This window comes from Marmota marmota, unplaced genomic scaffold (genome assembly GCF_001458135.2).
Source record: "Marmota marmota marmota unplaced genomic scaffold, marMar, whole genome shotgun sequence".
NCBI lineage: Eukaryota > Metazoa > Chordata > Mammalia > Rodentia > Sciuridae > Marmota > Marmota marmota.
The window spans coordinates 20890498-20902585 of record NW_026000082.1 but is presented as its reverse complement, the minus strand read 5'-3'; the positions used below and the strand labels follow the sequence as shown (position 1 = coordinate 20902585).

General features: G+C 51.3%; 1 protein-coding gene across 9 annotated transcripts in view; it reads right to left on the bottom strand.

Annotated features, from left to right (window-relative positions):
- Positions 1-12088, bottom strand: part of Slc6a9 (solute carrier family 6 member 9) — a 32545-nt gene that overhangs the window by 6980 nt on the left and 13477 nt on the right. For 4 of the 9 annotated variants that reach the window (XM_048815528.1, XM_048815529.1, XM_048815530.1 and 1 more), the window contains 3 exons: positions 6891-7047; positions 6144-6275; positions 5474-5744 (listed from right to left, as the gene is read on the bottom strand). In XM_048815528.1, coding sequence (XP_048671485.1) covers positions 5474-5744; positions 6144-6275; positions 6891-7047 — 560 coding nt within the window. Of the gene's footprint in view, positions 1-5473; positions 5745-6143; positions 6276-6890; positions 7048-7706; positions 7792-12088 lie in introns of all 9 variants that reach the window. The other 5 variants (XM_048815533.1, XM_048815532.1, XM_048815534.1 and 2 more) reach the window with 3 other exon arrangements.

The window sequence follows — 12088 nt, the reverse complement described above, 5'->3', positions numbered from 1 at the left end:
TGAATTTTGTTCTGAAGACCATGGAAGGCCTTTGAAGGGTTTCAGTAAGAGTATTCTGATGGCCTGTCCTTGGCCTTGCAGTAGTTCCTATCTCACAGGAAAAAACAAAGCCCTTACAGTGGTTATAGACCCTACAGGATCCATTGTCCCCCACCCTGCCATCTCTCTGATCTCTCCTCCTACCCTCCCCCCTGCTCACTGCTCTAGCTGCACTGGCTTCCTTGTTTCTTAAACATGACAATACCTCAGGACCTTTGCACATTCCATCGCCTCTGTCTGGAGTGCTCTTTCCTCAGATAGTCACATGCACATGTGGATATGTTACTGGAAAGACATACAGCCCTTAGGCCCTGCAGTCACATAGGGCCCTGCACTTAGAAGGACCTTGTGCTTGGTTTAATGCTCCACCATTGCCATCTTGAGGCTCTTAATAAACTTGAACAAGATGCCCCATATTTTCATTTTCACTGGGTCCTACACTCCCTCCCTCTTCATTTCCTTCAGGTCTTTACTCAGGTGTCCTCTTCTCAAAGCCCCGCCCTGCCCAGCACCCCTGGCCCCTCCCTTGCCCCTCCTCTACGCACAGTTGTCTATCATACCATATACTATTGTGTTTGCTCATTGTCTGAGGAGAGGAGTCTTTGTTCAGTTCGTTCAGTGCTGTTCACAGCGAGACGCTCAATGAATGGACATTGTGTTAAATGGCTTGGGAGGTGAAAGGAGGGAAACTGGAGGGAGACTAGTTTGGTTGTTGGAATTTTCCAGTTTAGAGGTAAGGAGTAGGAAAGAAGCTCTTGAGCCTCACTATTCTCACGTGTACAATGCAGGTAATAATGTCAGCCTGAGAATAATTTGCAGATAAATATAGATTGAACACAGGCTTCCTTCTTCTCTTTTGGTACTGGGGATAGAACTCACTCCCCCAGCCCTATTTTTTTTTTTTTGTATTTTATTTAGAGACAGGGTCTCACTGAGTTGTTTAGCATTTCCCTTTTGTTGAGGCTGGCTCTGAACTTACAATCCTCCTGCCTCAGCCTCCCAAGCTGCTGGGATTACAGGTGTGTCCTACCATGGCCAGCTATTTTATTTATTTGTGATGCTGAGGATTGAACCCGAGGCCTTGTGCATTCGAGGAAAGCACTTTACCAACCAAGCTATCTCCCTAGCCCCTCCCTTCTTCCTGTTTTACAGTAGGGGCTCTCAGCACAGCTCCACTCACATGGGCGGGCCTTTAGCATCCTAAGCTATTTTCCTCCCTCCCCCAGTTAGTACTCAAACCTCATGACACCTGTCTTTTTTCCTTTGTGATACACAATAGAAAAAAATACTGGTTGGCTCATTAAGGTAAATAAACAAGGTCACTCAGCTAAAGGCAGCTGTTGGGGGCTCCAGCTGCCCAGGCACTGCCTGCCTGGGTGCTAGGTGCTCCAACAGGGAAGACTGGCCCTTCAGAAAGCCCAGGGTCCTTCCACTGCTACTGATAAGAGTCACTTTTCAGCCAGGCACAATGGCACACGCCAGTAATTCCAGCAGCTCAGGAGGCTAAGGCAGGAGGATTGCAAGTTTCCGCCCAGCCTCAACAACTTAACAAGGCCCTAGGTAACTAAGGAAGACCCTGTCTCAAAATACAAAATAAAAAGGGCTGGGAATGTGGCTAAGTGGTTAAGTGCCCCTGGGTTCAATCCCTGGCACCAAAAAAAATCTTTTTTAATTTTAAAAAGTCACTTTTTCTCAAGCACCCGCATCCAAGTAAAGAAGCCATTTCTTATTTAAAAGACTTTTAAAACTCTGTCTAATTATATATGCTAAACTGGTAGTATTTTATGTTATTTTTATTGCAAGAATACAGTACTAGGGATTAAAGAGTTTAGAAGGCTAGAGTGGGAACCAAGAATGAAATTCTGGCCTTATTTTAGATGGTACCATATTTAGTTTTCTGTTTTATTTTGGACCATGTGCTTTTTAAGATCAAAGAATTAACCTAAGAACTTTTGGAACACAACATATTTACAAGTTGGCTCTTGATACATGACCTCTCTGAAATTATTCTGTCTTATTTTTAAAAACAATTTTCCATGTATATAGGTTCATATAGATAGTCCATATAAAGGTATGTGTATTCCACATCTATCTTATTTCCTCAACCGGATGGTAAATGCCTTGAGATGGGACCACCAACTCCAGGCCTTTGCATGTCCTACAACTGCTTATTGAGCACCTGTTGCTGTTCTTGGCGACTTGTGCTGCCTCATCTCATTCTACCTTTGTAACAATGGAGGAGGTCTTGCAGCCACCCCAACTTAGGGGATGAACAACTAAAACAGAAAGATTTGGTGACCTCCCAAGGCCACACAGGGGGTAAGTGGCAGAGGCAGGATTTGACATTAGTGCGACTCCAGAGCTGCCGTGAGACACTAGCGGGTAGGGGTGGGATCGAAATCCAATGGGCAGCAGGTGCTGGGTGCCACAGAGGCTGAGGAGCTGGGATAGCCTGGTCATGAGTTCAAGGACTGGTTTAGGTTAGACTAGGACTCAGACTGGCACAAAGGACTGTAAAATGAGATTGTGGTGCGGTGGTGACACAGGGAGAGCTGGGAGTCAGAAGGATGAGTAAGAGGCAGATATGGAGTAGAAATCTACCCTTTGGGTTCTCTAGCTTTAGAGGCATCTCTTCATCTTTCTTTTGGACTGCTTTTCTCCTTCATCAAATGGTAACTTTATTTTTGTTGTTATTTTTGGTACAGAGGATTGAACTCTACCATTGAACTATACCCCACCCTTTTTTCTCCCACTTTTAAAAATTGGTACATTACCCACCCTTTTATTTTATTTTGTTTTTTATTTTGAGACTGTTGCTAAGTTGTCAAGGCTGGCCTCGAACTTGCAATCCTCTTGCCTAAGCCTCTTGAGTCACTAGAATTACAGGTGTGCTCCAGTTTGTTTAGCATAATGAGGTAACTTTAAAATAATACCTGCCTGAGCTACCTAATGGGATGGTTGTAGGGTTCAAATGACATCATGCTGCTTTTCAAAGGGGTATTTGAGAGTGTGGACTGAGAACACTCACATGGCTTTGCTGGCCTAGGACCAGGCAACAGTGGAGTCAGACAGGCCCTGGACATGCAGACCCAGACACAGCCACTGCTGCTCAGATCCTTAACCTTTGAACGTCTGCCTCTCTATGTGAAAATAGGGATAATAATACCTACTGAGATAATATGTCAGCACATCGTAGGTGCTCAAGAAATGGAGTGGGGCACACTTGTAATCCCAGCGGCTCTGGAGGCTGAGGCAGGAGGATCACAAGTTCAAAGTCAGCTTCAGCAACTTAAGGAGGCCCTAAGCAACTTACCAGGACCCTGTCTCAAAATAAAAAGTAATAAAACATGTAAAAAGGGCTGGGAATGTGTAGCTCAGTGGTTAAGCGCCCCTGTATTCAATCCTTGGTACCAGAAAGAAAGAAAAAAAAAAAAAAAAAGGAGTTGCCTGTTCTCCCTCCTTGCTGAGTGAAGCCAGCCTGTGCAACTCTCTTAAAGGTCACTTCCAAGGGTCTCCAGAAGGGGGCAGCAGGGAGCCACTTCTCCAGGAAACAGTTGAGCCCGATATAATGCTCCCTAAGCAGGACTGGCACTGTGCCAGTTGGGGAGCTGGCCATCCAGAGGTACCCCAGCCAGATTTCTCTGAGAACTATTCCCCTCTGGTTTAATTGATAAAAATCTCCAGAGCTTTTCCCAGGGTGGCTCCTTCTGCCAGGCTGGGAGTCCCTGGTAAACAGCTCCTGAGAGGGGCACCACCGAAGCATCTGGTAGGGGGGCAGCAGGGTGTGTGTGGCTTTGTGCTTCTGGGAGCTTCCAGGAAGGCTCACCATCCTCAGTCTAGATCATGCTGCCCAGTCCACCCCATGCCTCAAATCTAGTAAAACACCTAATTGGGCAATTATTTGCAGAGTTGGGCTTGAGCTCAGGAAGGCAGTGTCTGTGTGTCTCATTCCCTGCCTGTCTCCTCTCCAAAATGACCATCCAGAGACTGAGTCCTCCTGCCCCTCAGTGAGAGGCAGTAGCTCTGCTCTCTGCAGAGTGAGTCCTGGGGGAGTGACCATGTCTTATCTGCCTGTGAGGGGTCTCTCCCCAGCACAGAACCTGCCACAGGGAAGCTGCTCCTTTGGGAACTGAGCCCTCAGGACCTGCTAATGAATTCAAGCATCCCTTGGCCTCCTACATCTCACCTGTGGCTCTCCATCACAAAACAGAGGAAGCTTCAAGCCTTTAATCTGGCATCAAGCCTTGTACTATATAGTTGCCTACTGGCCTCATTACTCACCAACCCACCTGCCCCCAGCCCCAAATCCTGTTCACCTTCTCCTGTCCTCTGCTCATCTGCTTGTCTCTCCTGATCCTTCTTCCTCGCTCCCTTCATTTTCTGTGCAGCTCTAACTACCTCCTCTTGCCCCACCCCCCACTTTTTGTTTTAATGATACTGGGGATTGAACTCAGGGGCACTCTTCCCCTGAGCTACATCCCCAGCCCCTTTTTTATTCTGAAAGAAGTTCTGCTAAATTGCCAAGGCTGAACTCAAAACTTAGGATCTTCCTGCCTCAGCCTCCTGAATTGCGGGGATTACAGGAGTTACACCACTGTGCCCTTCTCCCTTGTCCCTTTGAATGAACCACTACCCCCTTGGTGATTCTCCACATCCCTATGCATACCTGTACCAAGGCACCTGCCCCTAAATGATCAGAAATCTGTCTTCCCATTGGATTGTGAAATCCTTAGGGCAGTGATTCTGGGTAGAGAAGAGGTCTGTGGAATGAATGAATGAGGTCTGCTTATTTGCTCCCAAAGCCCTCTGCCCAGAGGCTCCCCAACAGGACATGAGGAATTCCCTCCAGAATGTCCTGCTGTGCCCTCCAGAACACCTCCAGCAGCAGCTTCCCGTCTCGTGGCTCTGAGACTCCAGTCTCTTGTTACCTCTGAACAGAGTGTGTCAGGCTGTCTTCATCCTAGCACCTGGCTTAGCAAACTTCCAAGGCTTGTTCTGCAGCATTAAGTCTAAACCCAGTTCTCATTAGTTCTCTATGAAGGCCACCTCAAGGCCCATGAGTCCCCCACACCTGTTAGTCTCATTAGAGTAGGCTCCCTCAGCCTTAGGACCAGTCTCTGCTTATCTGAGACCCAGGGCCTTTGCTCATGCTGTTCTCACCAGCCTGTCATCCCCCTTTGCCCCAATTCTCTGATTGCTTGCTGGATTTCTGGAGCCCCCTCTCACTGCTACTCTTTAAGGATTCCCCAAATCAATGTCCTGTCTTCTGTGCTCTTTTCCAATGATTCTTCACCCTCCTCTGCCTCCCTCTGTACCTGTGGGAAGTCTGAACATGCCAGCATCCAACCTAGTCTGCACATGGTTGCCTGATGGGGAAAGGGAGGGCGAGAGTTGCCACCAGGCTCCCCTGTCCCAGATCAAATGGTGCCCTCACCTCCAGTACTCCTCACTGGGGCTGGTCCTCTGCAGGGTGTGGTTGAGTGGGTGGGATAGGTTGCTGGGCAGGGCAGCAGGCCGGGAGCCATTGGTGAGGTTGGAGGTGTCCAGCACACCAGCACAGTCAGGCGTGTTCCAAGGGTTATTGCAGTAGGCCCAGGGCAGCACGTGTGTCATGGAGGAGAAGAAGTAGTAGAAGGCGATGCAGATGATCACATTGTAGTAGATGCCAATATACGTGGATACCACCATCATGCCATAGCCCACGCCTGGCGGGGAAGGGGCACTGGTCAGCACTGATCGGGGAGGAGCCTCACATGTCTAGTGGAAGGAGGTGAGGTTAACAATTTCTAAGGGCTCATGGGGCAGGCTTTGATGGAGGGTCACAGGAGGGACAGGTCAAGGCCTTTGTAGGGGCAAGTCAGGGAGGGAAGGAGTTTTGTGTATACACATGGCAGGAGAGGAGAGTGGAAGGCAAGTAAATATGGATCCCAGCATGCATCCATGGCCTTGGCCATTGATGTCGGGCTTCAGGTCAGCACCAAGGCTCCATGGGGGTTGGCAGTGTTTGTACAGATGGGTGAGTTGGCCTGGCCATCAGAGGCCTCTGTGAGTGTGCGCATGCACACGCCCCTGCATGCATGATTGAGTGCCCCACCCAGGCTCACCTTTGAACATAGGGCTGATCCTCCATACCCCCAGGCAGCCCTGGCTTGCAAACTGGCCAAAGGAGAGCTCCATGAAGAAGAGAGGAATCCCGCAGAATATCAGCATGATGAAGTAGGGGAACATGAAGGCGCCTGGCAGGCAGGGAGAGGTCTGGCTCAGGGTGGGCTCCAAGGATCCCACCCTGAGCTTCCTCCACGGAACCCAACAGCAAAACCTTTGTGATTGGGTAAGAATGGAGTACTAGTGTGCCAGGAATTAAGCAGGAGCCCAGGTCTGGCACCCTACCCCAAGTCTGTCTTTGAACTTGACAAAGCCTCCCAGGAAATCTGCTCTGAGCAGAATCCAGCTCCAGAGCCGCCATGTTTGGATGGGATTTGATGGTTTAACCAATTGATTTCACAAACATAAGCCACTTTGATCCTCAAATGTCTCTGGATCATTTGGGAGGGCTGTTAAAACACAGAGGAAAAAGACAGGGAACCCTGGGAAATAGGGGTACTTTTCTCCACTTCTCATCTCTAGGGAGCAGGCCAGTAGGGCCAGGCCCAAACAGCAGACTTCCAGGGTCTGAGGGTGGTCTGCGCCTTAGGCAAAGGGTGCCTAAGCTAGGGATGGGGGCGAAGAAGACCAGGGCTGGAGGCTAGCCTCTGTCTACAGTAGGGTCTGTGCCAGGACAAGGGTGGCCCAGGCCCTGATGGGTGGGCTCTATCCAAGTGGGTGGTCCTTGCCCTGTGCCCGCTGGGTACCTCCCCCGTTGCGATAGCAGAGGTATGGGAAGCGCCAGACATTGCCCAGGCCCACGGCATAGCCCACGCTCGTCAGTACAAACTCGATCTGGTTGCCCCAGTTTCCCCGTGTGAGGTTCGGGTCCCTCTTGGTGGCCTCGCTGGGCACAGCACCATTCTGTGGGGACAGGAGAGAAGCTACCATCAGCAAGCCATTTGTGCTCTGTGCCTGACCCTCTGAGCCTCCCCCAGTGGGGACACTATGGACCCTCCAAGTCCCCACTTCTGGGGTTTCCCCTCTGCTGGCAGGAGCCACAGGCAAGCCTGGCAGAGGAGGGGAGAAGGGAGGAGTGGCTTGGCTGCCAGCGGGTGCCAAGCAGAGCTTCCTTCTCTGGCCCTCAGCACCTGGGTCCAGGTGCACCGGGTCACCTGAGGAACTGCTGCCAACACCTGGAGGAGGGATACTGAGGAGGGAGGTAGAGCCAAGAGCCCACTAGCCCCTCTAAAACCTCCCCTCACTCCTCAGGGTAAGGATCTGGGAGCAGCTGAGCCTCATACCAAGCAGCCAAGTCAGGCTGGGCACAAAGGGGCCTGTGTCCAGACAGCACCCCCCACCCGCCGCCTACCACATCGCCAGGCTGAGCACGCTGCCCATGGGCAGGCGGCGGCTAGACCCCTCCCCCAGCTGGAGGCTTCTTCCTGGGGGCACCGGGTGGGCAGGGCTGTGGGGAAGGAGAGGAGCAGCTAAGCTGGGCCAGGCCTGGGGAGGGCATTGTGATACCCAGGGTGAGCCTCTATACTGCCCATGGCTGGGAAGGGGACCCTGGGGAAGCTGACCTGGGCCACGGCTGGGGGTTCTAGGCCATGAGTTGGGGAAGGAGACCAGACTTGTAGGCACCATGCCAGACTCTGAGGACAGACTCTGCTAGGGGAAACAGAGGGAGTGGTTCCAGAAAAGGATACAGGGAGAATGGTCTCTGAACTGACAGGGTTGCCTGCAGAGGATGGAGCCACAGGTCAAAGGTCAGGAGGGGCTGACGGGAATGTGTCCCAGGGAAGAATTCTAGGCCTGCTGGGAGCTCCTGGGCTAGGCTCCATGGCCCAGAGCCCCATGTGGAGCCCCAACTCCAGAGCTGGAGCTGGCTCTGCTTGTCCCTTAGTGTGAATGTGTCCCTTCCCTAGGCCACACCCTTCCATCCCCCTCCCACAGGTAGTAAGACAGGAATCAAGGTACCCTAAGCCTGAGCCTGAGAAGGGCCTGAAAGTTTCACTAAGGAGAATAGGGACCCTGAGAGTTACCAGCAAAGGATCATACACAGATTTCCATAAACAGCCTCACAGAGATGGGTTATGCCCCTGAGAGGAAGGGATAAGAGCCCCTGGAGGATACCTGGATCAGGGAAGAAGCAACATGGCCTCTGAGAAGCAGCAGTGTAATGCTGACCCTCAGCTTGAAAGAGACATCTTCAAGGACAGCAGTCACTCTGGTCTATAATAAGCAAGGTGGCTTGGTACTTTAGAATGCTGTTGGACCCTGACACTGAAAGTCGAACACGAATGGCCTCACTGGGCCCCCAGTAAAGGTCCATTTGGGAATACAGACACAGCCGGCACCAATGCCTGGCAGATGGGCACCACAGCACAGATACTTTTGTGGGGGATCACCCTGAGCACCCAGTCCAGCACTGCCCACCCCAGGCAAGCTGCCCCTCATACTCTTTGCTGATGTTGGCATGTACAACACCCAAAACTGGGGGAGTCTCCTTCAAGGAGCACCTAAGGCAAATCAGCAGGCTGATCATTCCCTGATTCATTCATGCAGAGTCAGAGATTCACAGACCCCTCACACGTGCCTGGCGGTAGCCATTCAGCCGGGAACAAAGCAGAGAGCCCCTGCCTATTCGGAATTAGAAGTTTAGCAGGGAGCAAGCCATCAATGAAGCACACACATGATTTTATATGTGATTTCAATGTAACCATAAAAGAGACTTTCTCAAAGTCACAAAAGTATGGAAGGACAGAAGGAGAGGACAGAGGGAGGTCAAGGAAGGTTTCCTTGGTGAATGGGCTTGGAGATGCACTCCATTCTGGGAGAAGCTAAGATTCAGAGAATGGCCTCTGTGACCACAGTGACCTACAGAATCCTGCCTGCATAGGTCACCACCTCCTAGACCTCCTCTGGGGCAGGTATAGCAATATTGTGAGGTCAGCGGGCCTTTTTGGGAGGGTGTAAGTTCTGCTTGGGATGGTTTATTCATTCCCAAACAAATATCAGCCAAATAGGGCTCCTATATGTTGGCTCAACAATAACACTTTTATTCTGTCTCAGCCTTGTTTACTTAGGGGCACAATGTGAGATTGTGGCAGCCTCAGAGTCTGTGGGTGGGGTCACAGGCAGCAGGAACATCTGTAAAAGGGACAACCAAGGGTCCAGGATGGCCCCATGGGCACAGCAAGAGCAAGGGCCCTGAAAGAGACCCAACTCTGCAAGGCCCAATAGCTTGAGGGACAGACTCCTGGCCCCCGACAAAGTTTAGCAGGACCAGACTTGAATCTTTGCTCTTTCCCTGACATGGAGGGGGCTGAGGAGGGTGGTGATGCCCCCAGCCACGTGCCACAGGCAGCCGCCAGCCCTAGCCCTCAAGAGCCAGCCACTGCTCCGCTAATGAGCTGCACACCACTGAGCCATGCGCTAACCAGTTCAGCCGTGCGCGCTCCAAGGCGGGAGGCCTGCACCCCCAGGACAGGGGCTGGAATGGGGTTGGCAACTGGGCTCTGGCAGGAAGTTCCTGACGACACTGGAGGTCTGCTGCGTGCAGAGGTTCTCTGAAGAAGAGGCGCACATCTTCTCCTGCCAGTCCCCAAATCTCTGCACAAAGGGTTCCTGACTTAGGGAACCTCGCCCAGCTGACTGCAGGAACCTCATCCACTGTGGGCTCCTGGCTTCAATTTCAATGCAATCTAGATTCAGACTTGGTGCCGGGGGAGGGGAGGTCTTAGCTCTCAGCAGAGGACAGACCAAGTCCACTCTTCTCCCAGCACACCAGAGGGAAGGATCTCCAAAGCACTCCCGTTCTGTAGGGGCTTTTTGAGTGTTCAGTCCCCTTCCTGGTCCTCTGGGGACCTCCCCCATGTCCTTCCTCCCCAGGCAGCAAAGCCATTTCCAGTTCTGTTTGGCTTTTTCCCTCCTTTCATCATCTTTTCTAATATAAGATGCTCGTTTTTCTTGGCCAGTGACAAGCATCTCACTGATATTAAGGGTCTCTGCAGTGGGAGTTGGCTCTGAAATGCCCACGAAAGAACCCCTCATGCTCACAGTTTAGCTCAGACTGGTTGCCCACCTGCCTAAGCCAGCCGCCCCACAGATGGGCTGAGCTCCAGGCTTCCCCTGCCCACCATGGGTCACCATTTGCCCCTTGCTGCCCTCCCTCCCTCACCTCCTCACACCTTAGTGGGGAATGGAACCACAGTGGCAGATTCCCCTCTGGGTTGACCTGCTCCACAGGCTCCCCGGACAGCCACAACCCACCCTGTCTGGCTCTGTCATCCCTTTGGGCAGCTCTGAGAGGCCATGCTAGGAAAAAAGCAGGCCCACTCACAGGCTCAGGCCCTGGGGTACTACCCTGCCCTGTACCCAGGCTCTCCCAGGCTAGGCAGAATAAAGGCCTGGAGCATTCCTTCCACAGCTGAGTGGGAAAAGCTGGCACATGTACGTACACATGCATACACACACACACACACACACACACTCTCGCGCGCGCACGCGCATACACACACATGCCCCTCTGATTATGATGTTCCCTTACCCTCAAGACAGGCCATGGTCTCAAGTGTCCATCTCTGCACCAGGACTGTGATCTTACCTTGGGTTAACAAGCACCCCCCCACCCCCAGTCCCTGCCTAGCTGGCTGAGCCACACTGAGCAGAGTCACTTACATAAGTCCTTTACATAGCCCTCTGCCTGGCTTATTTGCTGCCCTGGATGAACTAGAATTAAGGCTGTTCAGTTCCTAGGGCAGAATCTGGATCTCCTGCTCTGCCCTGGGCTTGGCTGGGACAGTGCAGGGAGTTAGAACCCAGGTGCTGCCAGTGTTGCTGTTGCTCAGTGGCCCACGCCTGTAATCCCAGCACCTCAGGAGGCTGAGACAAGAGAATCACAAGTTCAAAGCCAGATTTAGCAATGAAAGACACTAAGCAACTCAGTGAGACCCTGTCTCTAATAAAATACAAAATAGGGCTGGGGATGTGGCTCAGTGGTTGAGTGTCCCCAAGTTCAATACCCCCGCCGTGCCAAAAAAAGAACCCAGGTGTTCCATAACCTGCTCCTCCAGTAGCCAGGAGCAAGTCACTTCTACTTTCAGTATCTCAGCATCCCTATCTAACCAGGGGATTGGTTAGGTGCCTGCTAGAGACCTGAGGCAGTCTCCATAGGCCTCCCAGGATTCTGTGGCTCCACCTCACCTGCAATTTGGCTATTTCTGACTTTTCCCCTGCATTTTCTGTTAGTTTCTACTAGCTTTCTAGATTACTTAAAAAAATGCTTTGTCTTTTTTTTTTTTTCTTCTTTCCCTGTTTATAAAAGAACAAGCTTCCCAGTGACTTGGGAGGGTAAGACAGGAGGATCACAAGTTCAAGGCCAGCCTCAGCAATCAAGCGAGGCCCTAAACAACTCAGCAAGATCCTGTCTCTAAATAAAATACAAAATGGGCTGGGGATGTGGCTCAGTGGTTGAGTGTCCCCAAGTTCAATACCCCCGCCGTGCCAAAAAAAGAACCCAGGTGTTCCATAACCTGCTCCTCCAGTAGCCAGGAGCAAGTCACTTCTACTTTCAGTATCTCAGCATCCCTATCTAACCAGGGGATTGGTTAGGTGCCTGCTAGAGACCTGAGGCAGTCTCCATAGGCCTCCCAGGATTCTGTGGCTCCACCTCACCTGCAATTTGGCTATTTCTGACTTTTCCCCTGCATTTTCTGTTAGTTTCTACTAGCTTTCTAGATTACTTAAAAAAATGCTTTGTCTTTTTTTTTTTTTCTTCTTTCCCTGTTTATAAAAGAACAAGCTTCCCAGTGACTTGGGAGGGTAAGACAGGAGGATCACAAGTTCAAGGCCAGCCTCAGCAATCAAGCGAGGCCCTAAACAACTCAGCAAGATCCTGTCTCTAAATAAAATACAAAATGGGCTGGGGATGTGGCTCAGTGGTAAAGCACTCCTCTGGTAC